The 19,194-nt window shown below is 47.2% G+C and overlaps 1 protein-coding gene across 1 annotated transcript; it reads left to right on the top strand.

Moving 5' to 3' along the window:
- The first annotated feature begins 8,763 nt into the window (after positions 1-8,763).
- Positions 8,764-12,060, top strand: LOC120658156 (seipin-2-like). The gene is made up of 2 exons (XM_039936397.1): positions 8,764-9,841; positions 11,535-12,060. Exons 1-2 carry the CDS (start codon positions 8,900-8,902, stop codon positions 11,979-11,981), a joined length of 1,389 nt encoding a protein of 462 aa, XP_039792331.1. The 5' UTR covers positions 8,764-8,899; the 3' UTR covers positions 11,982-12,060.
- The last annotated feature ends 7,134 nt before the right edge of the window (positions 12,061-19,194 follow it).

Here is a 19,194-nt window from a genome sequence, read left to right as displayed (position 1 = left end):
CGTCGGAGAGATCGGGGCGGAGTTAGTGCTGCGTTGGTAATTTGGCCTTTTTGCCGTCTGGAGTGAGAGGCACGCGGGGTGAACGTGAGGCCTGTGCCATGGGAGATTTTAGCCCTCCACTCTTCCATGTTTTGCCTCAAATTTTACATTTCAATGGCAACTTATCTCCAGATTATTGTTCACTTTTCTTGGCATATCCAGTTTAGTATCGATTCATGGTTTCCTCCGGATAAAATGGTGTGACAAAAAAAGGAGGTACCCACTTAGCTGTGTGTTTATCACATGTTTTACCTTCTTGGCAAATTATCTGCCAACTATTCTTCTTCTTTCACGTAGCTAATTCTAGCAGCCATTTGTTGTTCCATCCCAGATAAATGGCATTAGCGATCGGCTAGGTTTTGAGATTTTTTGTTGTCTGCAGTCTGGTCTTCTTGTGACAAGATAAAGATGTGTGCTTGATGGTAAGTGCCAAAGGTGTTGAGATGGTCCGGATGAGATATCATGATCAACATACGAGAAAATAGATGACAGGGACAGTCTAGTACTCTAGTGCGGCTGCGGGCTCTAGTCTCTGTACACGTTATCTAGCTTGTCTTAGAACATGACTTTTCGTTTCTAACCATCTTACTATTACTAATGAGAGGTTTTTTTTAGCCTCCACGTGAAGCCACATAGGATCCTAGGTGGACACTCTGAAAAAATAGATAAATTCTATAAATTTTCACAAAAATCAAAAACATCCAGCCATCAATCCAACAACTCTAATTATAATAACCATCAGATATGTTATCTTTCCTAATAAATTACCCACCTCTGCCATTATAAAAATTTACTAATGTAACCCCCTAAACATGTATCTAAATTACCCACTGAAGCGTCCCCTCATAAGAGAAGACTTAAATGTGATACAAATATCAGTCCCAGGAGGCTGATACACATTTATTAAATCAGATGGTACATCACCGTACAATCCTCCGAGGAGGTGGACACTCGAGACAGACAATAACAAGAAGTAAAAAGGCTACGGTGATACACCAGAACACGACCCACATGGGATCCAGCTCGGGCTCAGAGTATTGCGCCAGCGAAAGCATCCTGAACAGGGCCAACACCACAGGCAGAGTTGGGCGCAGAACGGAACCCCTACTCAACGTCCTCGGGAACAAATTCTGGATCTTCCTCTGTAAAAATTAGAAATGGGTGAGTACAAACGTACTCAGCAAGTCCAATCACACCCACGGAAGGGGTATAAATAGAATATAATGCACAGGGTAAATCAAGGATAAGGCTAGGGTTTAATTTGCAGAAAGCTAATTTTATGCATGAGTTTATTTGAAAAGATTTTTCTTAAAGCAACTTTTTTGTCACCGAATAGGGTTAATCCACACAGGATCTCAGTTTTAAATTGCTACCGGACTCCTCGTCCGCCGTAGCACACGATACAACTGCCGGACACTTTTCCAAAACAACTCACGCTAATCCATCCATTCCCAGAAGAAACACTAGTTGTGTGACCAAACCATAACTCGTCCAGCACCGTGGGCACGACTATTCGAATAGGTTTTAACTCTGCAGAGGTGTGCAACTTTACCCACAAGCGGGGTACCACAGCACGATCACCTTAGTGTCGGTGCAGATCCCAACAAAGCCATTACCCACCTTAGCTAGACCTGACTAGCCACCACGGGATCCACCAAGGGGCCATTGACCTATCTTCGAGGTTTAACCGGGGCATAAGTCACACAGAACTTATCACTTCTCCTTAGTCACCCGTTGCTCTCAGCTCTCCTGATGGCTATCAGACTAACTAGTGGGGTTTATGCTAAGCCGTTGCCACATACAACGGTCGAGTGGTTTGCACGATAGTTGAGTTAGGCAAGATAACACATCAACTCGGTCCTTAATTGTGATAAGATGGATATCTCCCAATCTTGCTCAACCACACAGGTACGACCACACCTTTTGGCAATTCCTACAGAAGTGCCATCCATCTCGTCTTTCTTTTGGTTTCCAAAAACTCCACATTTTCTCTTCCCAGTTCCCACACACTCACACATTTTCCTTTTATAAAACAAGTTGTACTGTGTTTAAGGTCCTAAGCGTTCTAGCAGCGATTAACGTCCAAATAGAACAGATCACATTCAGACATTAATCTATGTGGTCAATGAATGGTTATAACAAATTAAGGGGTGGCTATCCAACCATGTTTTCAGCAATCAAAGCATATGCAATTTTGTAAAACAGGCCAATAGGTTTTGTTTATAAAACTGCAACAAAACATGCATCAAAGGATGAGATTGAACTTGCCGTTCTCAAAGCCTTCTGGGAAGTTCTGATCGAGGTACTGTCCTTCGGGTTCAGGGTCGCACACTTACTCGCGGTACTGCTCGTCGACGGGTTCTCCTTCGTTCACACTGTGATCTACGACGCATACAAACAAACACACAATCAAGAAAAAGAAATAAAGGTTTTATCGTTGAGCTCGAATCGGAAACAATTAAGATATAGAGATAGGAGTAATATTTTTGGGCGATTTTCTAATGGCACGGCCGAAACTACATTAGAAATGGCGTGGTAAAGTTTTAGGTCAATCGGGGAATGTTTGGCGCATGAAATGATATATTAAAGGAGTGGTTAGGGCTAAACCGGGGTTTAAGGGCCTCTTTATATTTATTCCCGGGAGAGAAAGGACTTGGTTGTAATTTTTGGAATTATTCGGGGGCATACTAGAAAGGGCAGGGGTCTATTTATAAATATGTTACATGGTGGAAGGGTTTGTTTTTGGAATATAATAAAGGAGAGGGTTTCTTTTGTAAAAAGAGCTAGAGAGAGTGGGAGGGTTCTTTAAAGAATAGGAGAGAGGGGAGGGGGTTTTGGGCAAAATGCCCTTCTTCTTCCTCCCTCCCGTGAGAAACAGAGGAGGGGGAGGCTCGGGCACCAGCGGCCCCATGGCCGGCGTCCTGGGCCACGACGGCGGCCGAGGGAAAGGGGCAGGAGGACGCGAGGGTTCGATCCCCGGCTGCAGCTCGGGCGGAGATGGAGCGAGGCGGCCTGGCCACGAGGGCCGGCGGGCGGCGAGCGGCGGCGTTGTGGTGGCGGGGGAGGGAACTCGCGGTGGTCGGAGGGGTTGAGGGGGCTGAGTGGATCCTATTGCTGCCCTCACCTTGGGCTGGGGCGGAGCGAGGAGGTGTGCCCACGGTGGCCGGCGGAGGTGGGCGGAGTTGTGTGTGGCGGCGGCACTGGGAGCTTGGGGAGGGGCTGCGCGGTGGTGGAGGTGGTTGTGGAGCTCGGAGGCGAGGTGGAGGGCCCCTTTATAGGCTAGGAAAGGCGGTGGAGCGAGCGGGGCACGGTGGAGGCCGGCGAGCATCCCGGGCGGCCATTAATGGCGCTCGGTGTTGCGGAGCGGCGGCGCGGGCGGCGAAGCCGGCACAGGATGACAAGACGGCTCGGGCAGGCGCGAGCGGGGCAGGCGGCGCTGTGCTTGACGGCGGGCGGCGCGGCGCGTGGTTCACGTGGGAGCAGTGCGTGCGCATGGACAGGGGAGGGAGGGCTCTATGCGGCCGGCGGCGATGGCAGGGCGCTGTGCGCGGCTCTGGGCTTGACGACGAGCGGCGCGGCGGCGTGGTGCGCGTGTGGGAGGGGGGACGCGGCGCGAGGGGCACGGCGGCACTGTGCCCGCTTTGTGGCCGTGCGCAGCAAAGCAGGAAGAAGAAGGGAGAAAGGAGAAGGAGGGAGAAAAAGAAAGGAAGAAAAAGAAAAAGCGGAAAGAAAAAAGAAAAAGAGAGAGAAAGGGAGATCGCGCCGGCGGAATTCGCGGCGGCGACCACGGGGCCGGACGAGCACGCACGCCGGGCGGCGACGCGCAGCGCGTTGCGCGGAATGAGGGAGTGAAAGAGATGGGACGACGAAAATTTCCGAGAAGGATTTCGAAGGATTCGGGGATCGGACGGAAAAGGGGTTTAGGAATGATTTGAGCTCAACGATAAAAAGAGATTTGAAAATTATTTTTAGCGCGTGATTTATTTTGGTAAATTGTCGGGCTGTTACACCCACCTCTGCCATTATAAAGAAAATCTAAAGTAACCCACTAATCTTTGTCTAAATTACCCACCTACGCCATTATAAAAATAATACAAATACCCCTATAAATTTGCATATAAATTATCCAATTATGTCATTATTTTTACAAATTTAATTACTCATAAATCTGAATTATATAATTATAATAATATATTAAAGTGCACCAATATAAAATTCTAAAATTACTATTTCTATCATTATTATATTGTTTATATAAAAATACTACCCACGATATATGTCACCATATATTCATGTACGATGGAAGAGATAAGAATATCAATTCACAAATAAATAGTTTAACCAAACATATATTGAATACATATGGATGTGCACAAAATAAAATTTATTGTAACTAAATAATGATAAATATATATGTTAGAATATGTTTTAGAATATTTAATAGATGAAAAGAGCGTGAGATAGATAGTTATAATTATTGATCTTATTTTTATATTAGTTCAAATTTGCCCGTGCGGGAGCACGGATTGATAGACTAGTGAGATAAATAGATCAGTAGTTCAGTACTGAAAGAAGATCCGTGAGCATTTGTGTGGGGGCGGGCTTTTGCCTTAGGGCCATAGCTGAATCGGCATGAAAATTGGTTTCTGAATGCTTCGGTCATCTTTTTTTTCTCCGAAAAATCGGATGCTTCGATCAGAAGCTTGCTCTGCAATTTCGGAGATATCGATGGGACTAGAGCCAGCATGCATCATCCTGAAGACCTGAACTGACCATTTCGATTACAGAACACGCATTGTGCTGAGGCATGCCCAACTAAACTTTTCACGATGGTTACCCACATTTCTGTTCACATCTTGAACTTCTCTGGTGGATAAAATCTATTCTTATCCTTTTGAAAATAATAATGATATTATTTTCTGGAAATTGAATAGAAATGGCAAATTTTCCACAAAGTCAGTTTATGACTTGTTAACCAATGATGACTCTGGTCTCTCTTTCAAATCTATTTGGAAAGCCAGAATTCCTCATAGAGTGACGGTATTCTTGTGGCTATTAGAGAATGGGGTTGTGTTAAACAAGGATAACCTGTTAAAAAGAAACTGGACTGGTGATCCTTCTTGCTATTTTTGTTCATCTAATGAATATATTGATCACTTGTTCTTCCTTTGCCCCATTGCAAAAGTCACTTGGGGTCTGGTTGCTTTATGCATAGGAGCTAACAATCTCCCTGAAAACATTACACAGCATAAATCTTGGATTGATCATTGGTTACCAGATGGCCAATCTGTGTACACTTTTTGTGTAGCAGCTATATGCTAGGCCATCTGGAAACGTAAGAATGAGGCCTGTTTGACAAGAAAATGCTGAAACATCCCACTGATATAATGCTTTTCGCGTGTGCGCTCATGTCTTTCTGGACAGGTTTATATGGGACCGATATGCAGGGAAAAATTCTGAAAGGTGTGAAGATACTAATCTCTTGTGTCCACAAGGTGATGGCTCAGCAGAAGCGTCCTCCGTCTTGCCTGTTGCTGGATGGTCCTGCGAGAGCCCAAGACACAACTGATGATGCATCCAAGGAGGAAGCTTGAACCTGCTTTAGCTCTCTGAGTAGCTCGGTTTTAAGTTGTTCTCTCGCGTGTTGGCTTTTGTCCTGTGGTAAACCTTTCCTAGGAAGCCGAGGTTCTAAACTTTGTTCTGCCACCGTCCCGAGAATGAATATCATTCTCCAGTTCCTTTCAGCTTGAACTTTTCTCTGTTCCTTCGTTGCTGTAATATGGGTGTTCGAGATGTACTCGTCCCGAATGATATTTCCGTCTGGTTATGGAAATGGGGCTTGTCGTGGTGTGCAAATCCATAGTCGGGTGGCGTAGTGCACCCGCCTAAACTCAGAGGGTGAGTACTCGGGGGTTAGCTAGGATTAGCCCAATCTCGATGAAAGAACGCGATGAACACAACAGGTTTAGAGTGGTTCGGGCCGCCGGAGTGTAATACCCTACGTCCACTGTGTGATGTGTTGCTTGTGCTCTCAAGAGGTTGAGAGCAGGGTTGTTCGGAGTGGAACCGAGCTTGTGTTGTGAGAGTCTTGGCGTGTGTGAAAACTTGTGGAACCCCGTGTCTGTGTGTGAACCTGTGTTCTAGCGGGCGTGCTCTCCCTTTTATATGTCCAAGGGGAGTACGTACACTGAGCAGGGCCCCGACAGGTGGGCCCGGCGATATATTTGATATTCTACATAGCAGAGCCTTAAATACTACAGATTCGGAGATTTTGTCGTCGGCTTCCGTGCGTAGCTTCTGACCAGGGATGGTCTTGAGCTGTCTTGTCGGAGTAGAGTCTAGCCTCTGCAGCTCCGCGTCGAGGTCATGATGAAGCGCCGAACTACTGACTCAGTCCACTGTAGCAGCGGGCACTGTTGCTCTAATCAGTAGCTGGTCATCATGACTTGTCGCCCATGCGCGCGGCGCTAAGTCTTTAATGCTTGCCTTGGTAACTGACGAGCCGCCTCGGTAACTGGCGATTCACAGTGTGAACTGACAAAAGCTGCCCCGTGCCCAGCGGCAGCAGAGCACGCCTCAACCACTCGCACTTAATGCGGGTGGGTGAGGGAGCTTCCAGCAGAAAGCTTGCGCCTGCGCCCGCGTCTGCGTGACACATGGCGGCTCCGGACCCCTCCCGAGCAGCTGGCTGAGCCGAGAGCTCACGGGGGTCCGAATAGGCACGTGGAGGTCCCGGACCCATCTGCGGCAGTCCGGATGGCACGCGAAGGTCCCGGACCCACCTGCGGGGGTCCGGGTCCGCGGCCACAGGTGCTGAGCATTTCCACCTCTGGGACACGTGGTGACACCGAACCCGTCCCCTCTAACATACTATGTACAAAAAATTAATGCCAAACATTAGCAAAAAAAAATTCTAAGTTTGATCCTTGAAACCACGGTTCTAGCTCCATGTAGGTTTTTTCCCTTCTCATTTTCAGTTATTGTTCCACATCTATTGTGAAGCAATGTAGCCACATCTATTGCAACGACCCAAGCAACCATATAGCAACAAAAAAAGTTTAGTGGCAATATCATGTTCTTTCTTGCAACCACTTATGTCTTTAGTTGCAGTATACCCACTAGTTTTGCAACACAGCACATTGGTGGCAATATTATTTATGAGTTGTGGCAATATCTTGTTTTTTCTTGCAACCACTTATGTATTTAGTTGCAATATGGCCACTAGGTTTGCAACAAAATACATTGGTGGCAACATTATTTACCAATCGCAATGACTCTAAGTTTTGTGGCAAAAACACTTATATATTGTAACGAAAACAATCTTTATGACAACACCAACCTAATTGTGGCAAAAAACATCATCTTCTCACAACCAAGTTTCTGATGGTGGCAAGAGCATCAATGTTTTGCAACCAAATTATACAATGGATGCAATAGCACCTATCTAATGCAACTAAATCGGTGTAGTTGCAAAGATTTCTATGGCAATAGGCCTAAAATCTAGTAGTAACAGTGTGGACTGACAAAAAATGCCCCGTGCCCAACGGCAACAGAGCACGCCTCAACCACTCGCACCTAATGCATGGTCAGAGCATCAGATCAGACCTGCATCGCCGCTCGTTTCACAGGGCCTCGAGGGATGAAAGTGTGCTGCTAGGTCCTTCATCTGATGGGCCAAACCCATCAACCATGAACTGGAGAACGTCTTGCTGTTGCTGGACAAGCCCGCGAGACGTGTGGGCTCAGTTTCGCTGTTTTTCGAAGTTCAGAGATGATGCATGGGCATGACTGCATGAGGATGGATGGATTGAGGACACGTGGGGCAATGCGGAGAGAGGAGCGAGGTGGCATGCCAGCAAGGAGCTAGCCCAACACGTGGGACTTTGGGAGGACTCTTGGACCGAATCACACGTGACCCCACGCCTTCTTGTTGCGTCCACCGGTGCACGACTCCAAAGTTCTCGTCAGTAGTTTGGACTCTGGCGCATATCAGTTGCAGAGGGAATTTTTGAAGGAGAATGCATATCCGTGTTCTTTGGAAAAGCTGGGGACCGGATCTTATCTCAAGGTCCTCTGTGGACAGCGATTTTCAAAATTATTTGGATGAACTCTCATTGTTTTCCTTTGGTTCCAACTTCCAATACTTGCTTTTGACAACTTGGAGGAAATATCAACATTATCTATATTTAAGATTTAAAAGTGTTATGATCTTAACAATTTATACTACTCGCAAAAAGAAAAAAAAACTTAACAATATCAACTATAATGGAGAGAGAGCGATAAATAGAGAGACTAGAGGCGTTAGTGCGTTACGTGAAGCTGTAACAAATGCAACATCCAATCATGTATGAGAAAAGTATGGTCTTTTTAACACATAATTTCGTGTTAAGCCTATCTCATGGGAGAAAGAAAAAGCATAAAAACCCTTTTAACACATAATTTCGTTCACATCATATTACACTTTAATTTGTTGGAAAATTAACTTGGAACGCAGAGTTGCATGTGAGTTGTGCAAATCATGCTAAACTTAGTAAAAACATTTCCAGTGAAAATTCCCTTACTATTAGTCCATATGCCATAAGCATTTATTAAATTTACCAATTTAAAACTAGAAAACTAGATGTTTTCAAATTTTGCGAACCCAGATAGTATTTCAGAAAATAGAAAAGAAATAACTCAAAACAGCGAGGTGGTAAAGCGAAAACACCCGCCCGTCTTCTCCCACCGGCCACGATTCCTCCCCTTCCAGTTCCAGCCTCCGCCCACGAATCCCTCCCATCCCAAATGCTTCTACACCGCCACCGCCTCGTCCCAATTCCATACCACCACGACCACCCATCCCACCACCGATCGCCCGCCCATGGACGACGACGACCCCTCCGCCGCCACCGCCTCCTCCTCCCCCACCTACGACGATAACTTCTTCGATGCCCTTGATTCGCTCCCCTCCGCCTCCCCCTCCCCTTCCCCTTCCCCTCCCCACACCCCCTCCTCCTCCACCCTCCGCCGCCGCCCGCGCCGCGCAAAAATTCAAAAGCAGCCCGACCCCGTCCCCTCCGCTTCTCCCTCGGCCTCCGCAACCACCTCTACCGTCACAGCCGTCCAAGACGAACCTCTGAAGCCTGACTCATCCGAGGCCACCAGCGCCGCCCCCCGCACTGATCCATCCCCCGTGGAGGAGGAAGGGGAGGAGGAGGAGGAGGAGGAGGAGGAGGAGGCGCACGAGAAGGCCAAGGATGCTGATGTTGAGGCGGAGGCGCCTGCTCCTGCGCCAACACCGTCGCCGGCCCCGAGCATTCTCGAGTACCTCGCCGTGCTCGTCATTAAGGCGGTGGTCTTCCAGGTCAGCGCGCTCATCAGCTGCCTAACGTTCCCGGTCCGGCTGCTGCAATGGTGGTTCCTCTTCGTGACCGACCCGCTCGGCCTGGCCCGGCGAGCGAGGGCGTGGGCGCTCGGTTTGGCTGGGGACGCCGCGGGCGCTCTGACCGCGCGGCTTGGAGGTGGGGATGGCGTGGGGAAGGTGGCGCAAAGGCTGTTGTGGGGGTCGCTCTGGGCTGTGTACGTCTGTGTGGTTCTGTGTGCGCTGCTGGTTATGGCGTTCCTGGGAGGGGGCCTCTTGGTGGGAAGAATTGTGGAGAAGCCTGTTCAGGTGACTGAGACCCTGAATTTCGATTACACCAAGCCTAGCCCGATGGCGTATGTACCAGTGTTGCGGTTGGTGCCGCCGAATCAGCGTATGCAGCTTGAGGTATCGCTGACACTGCCGGAGTCTGATTACAACCGGAGGCTCGGTGTTTTCCAGGTATTTTGTTGTGGGTTCTTGTAAAAGCAGCTTTGCATGTTAGTTCCCTTTTATGAAAGTAATCATTCACTGCCGAGAAAAGGAATGACATCTGAATGAAACTTTGCAAATGAATTGGTGTTAACAGTGTAGACAAGCATGAAGCATATTTTGCATTTTATTTTGTAGTTGCATAATATGCTTGATTAATGAGAAAATACATTTTTGTACTCTATCATTCATTGAGGGGTTTAAATGCTCGATAAAAAGGCAGGGGCGAAACCAGGTTCATTTTCCCTGGTGCACACGCACCACAGTGAAAAGCAAGTTCTTAGTAGTTAATTCAATTTTTACCATGCAAATTATATCAGTTTTATTCTATGCAATAGAGAGTGCACCAGGGTTATTTCAATCCTAGCTCCGCCCTTGTAAAAGGGCATCATCTTTAGAAGGGTCTGTGTTATGTTTTCTACATTGGTGACATACATTTTCAACTGTAGTGCTGGGGATTGCATTATATGCAATCATTTATAAATCTATCCCCTAGTTATGCTATGTTTATTAGCTATCAAGAAAAAGAATTGCATCTGATTGAAGCTTTGTGAATGAACAGACGGTAACAATGTTGGCTGAAGCATGCTTCTGCATTTCGTCTCATAGCTGTATACTTAACTAATGAGAAGATAACAGTGGTGAACTCTGTTGTAATTTGAGAGGTCTTGCATAAACGTTTGAAAAGATACCTAGATTAGAAGGGTCTCTCTGTTCTGTTCTGTACTTCTGTGACCTGCATTTTGACAGGTCACACTGAGTTGGAGTTTGCATTTGTTGGAATATAAGTGAATTGCCCACTCCCGGCAACTCAATATGGTATCAAAGTCAGAGGTCTTGTGTTCGAATCCTGGTTAGCGCGATTAAATAAAATAATTATTGCTCGCTCCTATTCCACGTCTGAGGTCTGAGGGAGCCTCCACGTGAGGGGGAGTGTTGGAATATAAGTGAATTGCCCACCTCTCCCCATCAGCTTAAGCTTTTGGGTTGAATTGATTGGTGCATGCAACTCAATAGCATTCCACATACTCATCTCTTTGAAGACATTCATTAGCTGTGAAGAAAAGAATTGTATCCAATCGAAGCTTTGTAGATGAATCGTTGTTAGCAACATAGGCTGAGTTATGCTACTGAACTGCATCTCACATGTGCATAGTGTACTTTATGACACTGTAACCTCTGTTCTGCATTGAGAGGTTCTATTTAAATTTCTGATTAAAATATTCCAAGAGCGGAATGGTTCGTATTTACTTTTGTGGTTCCTTGGTCTGCATTGTCAATTGGGCACATCATGTAGGGGTTTGCATTGTGACAGGTCACGCGGAGTTGTGGTTTGCATTCTACATACTCATCTCTTTGGAGATATTCATTAATTGTTAAGAAACGAATGATATCCAGTTGGCAGCAGAGTAGATGAATCGATGTTAAAAATGTAGGCATCATATTTGTGTAGTGTACTTGATGATAAGATAACAATTGTGACCTCTGTTCGGTGTTGAGACAGTCTATTGAAATGCTGATTAAAAGATACTGGGAGTGAAACAATTTGTGTTTAGTCATTTGGTTCCTGGCCTGCATTTTGAACTGGAAACCTGGCGTTTGGGTTTGCATTGTATAAATTGACTATATATTCATTCTCATGCACATCCTCCATTGTTCTCAGGTTAAGGCAGAGTTCCTATCTGCAGATGGCAAAGTGATCTCAACATCGAGTCAACCATGCATGCTTAAGTTCAAGAGCGCTCACATGCACTTCATAGAGACATTTCTCCGAAGCGTTTCCCTCTTGTCTGGCTACTCCTCAGAATCCCAGGTTATTAGACTAAAAATGAGGGGTATCACTGAGGGTTTGGAACCAACAACTGGAGTAAGGATAGTCCTAGGACAAAGAGCAGAGTTTGGTCCTGGTGCGGGCATCCCGGAGATCTATGCTGCATCACTGAAGCTTGAGGCTGAACTCCCTCTTTTCAAGAGGTTACTCTGGAACTGGAGGTGGACCCTTTTTGTTTGGAGCAGTATGGGTCTTTTTGTTTTCGAGTTGCTGTTTACACTTGTGTGTTGTAGACCATGTATATTTCCCAGGAGCGGACACAATGTTGCGGCTCCATAGTCTAACTTATGTAATGTACAATTCCAAAATAAATGAAAAAGATCGTGTTGATGTGGTGCGATGGACCGCAAGCCACTGATGCAGCAGGTACATACAGCTATGTTTCAACTTTCAAGTATTACCACCAGATAGTAGCATTGACAGAGCTAGCAAGCAAACCGCGCAGTGGTTGAGTTCATTCAAGCCCAGCCAGTGCCAACCATCAAGAGATACACTGGGTGTCAGGGGGCCAGAGACGACCGGCGCACATAAACGTGGATGATATGCGGTGCAGACAGCGATGCCCCACCCTTTTTTACTCCGCCATTCGACACACTCGAGAGGAGAGTAGCCAATGCTGAAAGAAAAAGGGTCAACAATGATGTGGGGGTGTGATGAGAAGTCATGGATGTGGATGATGGGAGGGGACGGGAGGCGTCGGGCGCAACTTGGATTTCCGGAAGGCGAGGTGAAGGCCTCTGACGCAGCACTTTGGTGAAACCATTCTGGCGCGTCAGTTCACCTGGTGTACACCAGAGCTACAACGGGGATGGGGATGGTTGGTTGCTGCCGGTGCAGAAACGAGAAGCCCGGGTGTAACATCCCTGAAACCCTCGGATGCTGCCTGTGTCACTGCGAAAGGTGTTCGGTTCAGGCGCATGGAAACTAATGTGGGATGCTGATCTGGCTGCAGGCGCTTGGCGGGGCTGGTTGCTTCTGCTCGATCGTGAATTGAAACGCCGGAGTCTTAAATATGTGTGGTGCTCTTTGCTGTCTTAGGTTAAATCTCATTTCATGTCCCTCTTTAAATTTTACTTGTGCGCAAACTAGCTTGGACAGTAGCAGGATGGATGCATATAGCAGGGTTAGTCCTGGCTCGGGCATCCGGTGAGGAGATCTTGCTACATCTCGTTTTGAAGATATTACTCTGGAATCGGAGATGGAGCCTTTTTCTTAGTATGAGACTCTTGTATATTCCCCAAGAGCGGACACAATAAATGAAAAGATCGTGTTGATATGGTGCAATGGACCTCTAGCCACTGATACAGGGCATGCAGCTATGTTTCATGTTTTGCCACCAGACAGGTAACATTGTCATTTGTCAGGGCTAGCAAGTAAACCTCGCGGTGGTTGAGTTCATTCAAACCCAGCCAGTGCCAGCCATCAAGGCATACTACATGATATGCAGGCAACAACAATTCTCCACCCTTTTTAACTTGCCATTTTACACGCCTTTGAGAAGGGAGTGGCGAATGCTGAGACTAAAGGAAAAAAGATTGATTTGGGAGTGGGGTGAGAAGGAGCCATGGATGGTGGAGGGAACGAGAGGCGTCGGGGAAGATACGGCCGCCACTCAGCTTTCTGGAAGTCGAGTGAGAGTCCACGGAAGCAGCCGTTGCCTGAAACTGCGCTTGCGTGTTTGCTGTTCCAGCGTTCGCCAGAGCTACAAGAGGAGCAGGGCTGTTCGGTTGCAGCCTATCGAGGCAGAAACTTCAAACAAGCCTTTGCCTGTAGCGTCCCTTGAACTTCAACCTTGGTACTTTGCCTGTATCGCTACGTTGGTCAGTAGTTTCTCGTGTACAGATCTCATTGACTTCCGTGGCCTCCTAACGTTCTTGGGCATTTTGCCTTAGAAATTTTAAGAGCCTGAAGTGGGTGAAGTAAGGCAGTCAGGCAAGCGTTGTTTTTGATCGGACTATGAGCAGATTGCGAGGACCTCCTTGGCGTAGGAGCATTTGGTGAGCAGGTGATGAGCAGATTCTAGCTAGGGTAGTGTAGCACAGCTGACAGAAAGTGACAGTTGCTTCGGCCTTTCCTTTTTCTGGTTGACCGCCGTCAAATATTTGTTCTTGGCTACCACCCATGTGAAGAACTGCGAGGCTTCGATGCATCTAATTGATTGGACGCACTTGAGTGATGAGTCTAGTGTGATGTCAGTGGTACACACATTTTAGGATGAAATTAGAAAGACTGGCGCGGCGTTGCCGCGCCATAACCTGTAACCAAGTAGTTGGTACGAAGGTTGGAAATATTTTTCGCGAAATTTTAGGCTATGGATTAATTTATAGAAACTTTAGTGTATTATTACTTAGTTAGAATGTAGGGGCCGCGGGTTGATCATCATGATTTTGGGAGCCTTTTTTGCAAAGTTTTGGGTGTGATTACATTTTTAGGAAGTTTAGGGCTTTTTTTGTAAAAGTCTATGGAGCATGAGTTAATTGCTGTAGAGCTTGAATTTGTAAAAAATGCATGGATCATGGGTTGGTTGTCATAAAGTTACTTGAGAGGTAGTTGGATCGAGAGAGTTCTCGTAAAATTGCTGAAGAGGTGGCTTGAATAAATGATATTTATGAATTAACTGAGTGTGGGCTGGACTATATATTAATTTTGATAAAGTTCGAGGAGTTTTTTTATAAAATTAAGTGTAGGCTGAAATTAACTGAGTGTGGGCTGGACTATATAAATGAGTTGAGTATAATTGACAATAAAGTTACTATGTTTTTTTTCCAAATGTAGGGATTGTCTGGTATATTCTATTATGGGCAGTGTTATAGCCCATTATGTAGTGTGTAAATGTGTGAGACGATTTAATCTGTCAACGATATACATTAAGCAGGTTGGTTTTGCAGAAGTCTTGGGGTGTTTTCTATGAATTTGTTATTCGTGGAGTGCAAATTGATTTCACAAAAGCTCATAGGGTTTTATGTGGAGCGACGTAAGATAGAGTGCGAGTTGATTTTATCAGATTTCAAATGTTTTTTTTAAAAAAAACTGTAGTAGACCCCACATATAATTGGTTCCGTGGGCCCCACATACAGTGGGGCCCACTTGTGGGACCCACATTGTTGGGTCCTACGGGGCCCACGGTGGGGCCCATATATGGGACCCATATGTTGGATCAATCCGAGCCATTCACGCGCGATTCAACGGCCGAGATATTTCAGCCTACGTGGCGCAATGTGGGGGCAGAAATCCCCCCTGGTATATTCTATTATGGGCAGTGTTATAGCCCATTATGCAGTGTGTAAATGTGTGATGCGATTTAACCCGTCAACTATTTAACCCGTCAACGATTTAACCCGTCAACAATATATATTAAGCGGGTTGGTTTTGCAGAAGTCTTAGGGTGTTTTATGTGGATTTGTTGTTTGTGGAGTGCAAATTGATTTCACCAAACCTCATAGAGTTTTACGTGGAGCGACGTAGATAGAGTGCGAGTTGATTTTATCAGACTTTAGAGGTTTGTTTTTTAAAAAAACTGTAGTAGGCCCCACATATAATTGGTTCCATGGGCCCCACACGGTGGGGCCCACTTGTGGGTCCTGTGGGTCCATGTAACACCCCTGTGTTAATCGTGATCGCTAATCTCGTGTTTAGCCGCTAATCATGGCTTAAGCGTGTCATTAGCGTTAACCGAGTTCGCGCGTTAAACATTATTTTAGCGATGTTCGATCTCGTTTTTCTCCTTGATCCGAGCTCCAAATCAACTTTTGCCTAAAACGAAAGTTGTAGATCTTCTTTCCCTCTACAACTTTTATTTTGGTCAAATTCCAACTTTCTATATAAAATTTGGAGTTTTAGCTGGTCAAACATGAGCCAAAATCATTCAAACGAGTAAATAGTGCATCTCCTGTGCTCGATACTGTGCGCCCGACGCCCATACCGCCGCTGTGGTCGCCGGCGAGCGCGTCCACGCGTCGGCAATCGTGCCCGACCTCGGCGTTGAGCGCCGATCTTAGCCACGCGGACGCCTCGAAGCTTCCTGTCCCGTCCCGTTCCTCCCTTCTCCTTCCTCAGTGCACGGCGAGCCGAAGCGAGTAGAGCTCGTCGCTCCGGCCGTCGTTTGTCATCCCGCCGGCCAACCCTCACCACCCCGCTTCGATTCCGCACACCCAGAACTGCGCAACCTCGCCCCGAACCTCCTCCGCCCGTCGCCGAGCTCGGTCGAGCCACACCCCGGCCGAAATCGAGCTGCAGAACGCCGTCCGCCATCGCCGTCTGCCCCGAGTTTCACCCTCTCCGTCGAGGTCCCTCTCCTGGCCATCCTCCGCCCCAAATCGAGCCACGGTGAGCTCAATCGCGACTTCCTTTCCCTTCCCGACCCCTTCCCCAATCGATTTCGGCGCCGCCGCCGTCGAATCGCCGCCGCGCCGCCGCAGACACGCCGCCCGCCGCGCGCGCATGCCGCCAGCCCTCCCTGCGCCAGCTCGCGGGCCGCCGCCGCGCGCCCTAGGTCCGCCTGGACCCCCTGGCCGTCGCTCGCCCCGCCTCCGCCGCTGGCCGGCCCTGACCGGGCCGGAACGCCGCCGCCGCCGTTGCCCTGCCCCTGCTCCGCCGCTAGCCGCGCTGCGCGCGTGCCCCCCTGCGCTGCCGCGGGCGCCGGCCCCGCCGGGCTGCCTGGGCCGCGCCACCGGCGAGCCGCGGGTGGGCCAGGCCGCCGCCGCCGCCGCGGTGCAGGCCGCCTCGCCGGCCACGGCCTCGGCACGGGGCAGAGCAGAGGAGAGGGGGGATGGGGGCAGCTGGGCCGGCGCCCACGGGCAAGTGGGGCCCGGCTGTCAGCGCCCCCTTTATCTTTTATGTTTCCGATTTTTATTTCTTTATTTTCGGCTGAAAGTTCATAATTGTGTAATAAATCACAGAAAAATTCTAAAAATACAAACCCAATTTTGTTAGGTTTCTAAAATCAAAAGCTGCTGAGTAAAAATAATTGTGCCTGTGAATTGTCACTTTTGCCCCTGATAAAAATTCAGTTTATGTTTAAGCTAGTTTAATTATTACCGGTTGTTCCGTTGCTCAAAAATTTATGAAATTTATTCAGTATGTTACTCCTTGCATGTGTAGTCCACTGTAAAAGTTTCAGATGCATGGCCTATGTGCTTGGTTGTGGATCTGTAGTGTTTGTTTTCCTTTTCTAGGGCTAAAAGAAATGTTTTTCTATATCAGTAAATGTTGGAAAAATTTGTGAGGCATGCTTTGTTGCATTCACGTTGATCTGGTAAATTTTTGTTGCTAGATCATGTATGCAAGTTAGGGTTTTGCTTATAATTTATTCCTAGTCATGCTCTTTTCTTTTTAAATGTTGTTAGTTAATTGTTTCATGCATGCAAAACAAGACTCTGTTTTAATCCCTGCTACCCTAAGCAAGTTTAGTAGTTTTTATTTTTGAAGGAAACACTTCAGCCTAAAATGAGTTGATCTTTGCATCGCATCATAAGCACTCATGCATCGCACCGTGTCCTAACTGTTGCATGGCATATTTTTATTCGTGTAGACGCCGCGAACGGCGCTGCCATCGAGCTGATTGCTGAGCCGGTCCAGAAGCAGCAAGCGGAAGAGCAGCAGGAGGACGCCGTTGAGCACGCTCCAGAAGACCTCGTTAACCCCGCTGACCTGCAAGGCAAGCCCCGGAGCATAACCCATAATTTCAGTATATCAATGTTTATTTAAATATTTGTGCATTAAAGTTTTAGGAGTTGTATGAAACCCTAGTATACATATTCTCCTAGGTACCTATGGGTCTCTACTAGTAGGCAGGCACCGTTAGAACTGCTTGCTAATTAGGAACCCGGTAGAAGCCGAGGGATTCATGTCACTCGCGAGAGATAGGTCTTGGTCCTATGAAAAGTTAGCGGAAAATGAAACTTTGAGAAAAAGAAAGAATAAATGGAGACCGGACGGAAATGAGTTGGATTATTGGTATAGAATGGATGAAAAAAAATCTCCGCCTGTGTCGATTGAGGACCGTTTCGTTGTTGGCAGTGTTGACCGAGTTTGAACAGTACTAACCACACGCCGGAAGTAGGAGGTAGTCGAAACCGGTAAGCTAATTACCAGATTTGCAACGATACTTTGAATCGCGACCTGCTACTCTGGGAGTGGAATGATGGCGGGTGTTGGATAGTATGTCGCCTCCGGGTTCTCAGGGAGTTCGCCGTGAGGGACCCTTCACCCGGGTTTTGGCAGGCGTGATTCAGACGTCGGGGTGATGATGGGAACAGTTGACGTGTGTGGCCCGACGGGGTTTGCACGTGTCGTGTGAGTTAGGTCCACCTTGCAAGATTAAATCGGATCGATTTGCCGTCTCTCTCGATTAAGAGAACCTTGGTCACTTTGTCACATCGTAGTAAGAAAGTGGATTGAAGGAGGAATGGAAAAGATTGGATTGTGAGTTATTGAAGAATAATCTGCTCCACCATGTGTGCTCTAGATGTTTAGGCGAATTTAGTTAATACTCGTTGTACTAAATGGAACTAAAATATTGAAAGTAAGGATTCACTTCTAGCAGCCTTTCAGCAAAAGAACTCCAGAGCCAAAAAGCTTTGCATGTCTAGGTAATGGGCTAAGTATACCCAAAGTCGGGTAAGCCTTGCTGAGTATTAGTATACTCAGTGTTGTTGTTGTAACCCTTCTAAGCAGGTTGTGTCCCCGCTGACTTCGAGGAGGTCTGCGCGTCCTAGATTGGACAGCCGCTTCCTCCTGGGTGGACCGTCGAGTGGGCCCCGTCTTCCCCGTGAAGAGCGGGCAGGTTGGCATCACAACGGTGGGCAGGATGTGGAGCTCACCTTGTATCGTCGTCGTGGTTATCGTATTGTATTTCGAACTCAGTTTTAAACTTCCGCTGTGCTTTTGAACTCTGTTGTTTGTATTTAAACCTTTTATGTAAAACCTGTGTTGTAAATTAATTTGAAGATTTCTATATGCTGGTATCACCTGTGCTCGTCTTCGTACGGGTCTAAGTGCAATGGTGATCCTGGAGTACAGTAGTTTAATCGGGATTTTACCCGACAGCCTGTCAGGTTACACCGTTTTAAGTGCACAGTAACTTGATTAAGTATTAAGATGATGGTTAGTGCATTTAAGCCGGTTTAATTTGGGCGGTGCTGCTACAGCCCAAAGTGGGGCCCACTTGTGGGACCCACATTGTTGGGTCCTACGAGGCCGACGGTGGGCCCATAACCCACTTGTGGGTCCCGTGGGTCCACAGTGGGGCCCTATGTGGGACCCATATGTTGGATCAATCCGAGCTATTCACGCGCGATCAGATAGTCGAGATATTTCAGCCTACGTGGCGCAATGTGAATGCAGAAATCCCCTTTTATAGGTCTTTTAAAGATTCCGGCCTGTTTTTTGTTCTAAACTGTATGTGTAGCGCATCTCTGTGATGCTTAACAAAGCGTCAATGAAATTCATTCATGTGACCTTTTATTATCGTGGAACGGTAGGTGCACCTGAT

This window comes from Panicum virgatum, chromosome 2N (assembly GCF_016808335.1).
Source record: "Panicum virgatum strain AP13 chromosome 2N, P.virgatum_v5, whole genome shotgun sequence".
Taxonomy (NCBI): Eukaryota; Viridiplantae; Streptophyta; class Magnoliopsida; order Poales; family Poaceae; genus Panicum; species Panicum virgatum.
The sequence above is the reverse complement of the archived record's forward strand: the minus strand, read 5'-3'. Positions and strand labels throughout refer to the sequence as shown.

Excerpts from the sequence above, each read along its gene's own strand:
- LOC120658156 (XM_039936397.1), top strand. The coding sequence starts at position 8,900 with ATGGACGACGACGACCCCTCCGCCGCCACCGCCTCCTCCTCCCCCACC. Across the intron at positions 9,842-11,534 it reads GGAGGCTCGGTGTTTTCCAG|GTTAAGGCAGAGTTCCTATC; the intron begins GTATTTTGTTGT and ends CATTGTTCTCAG.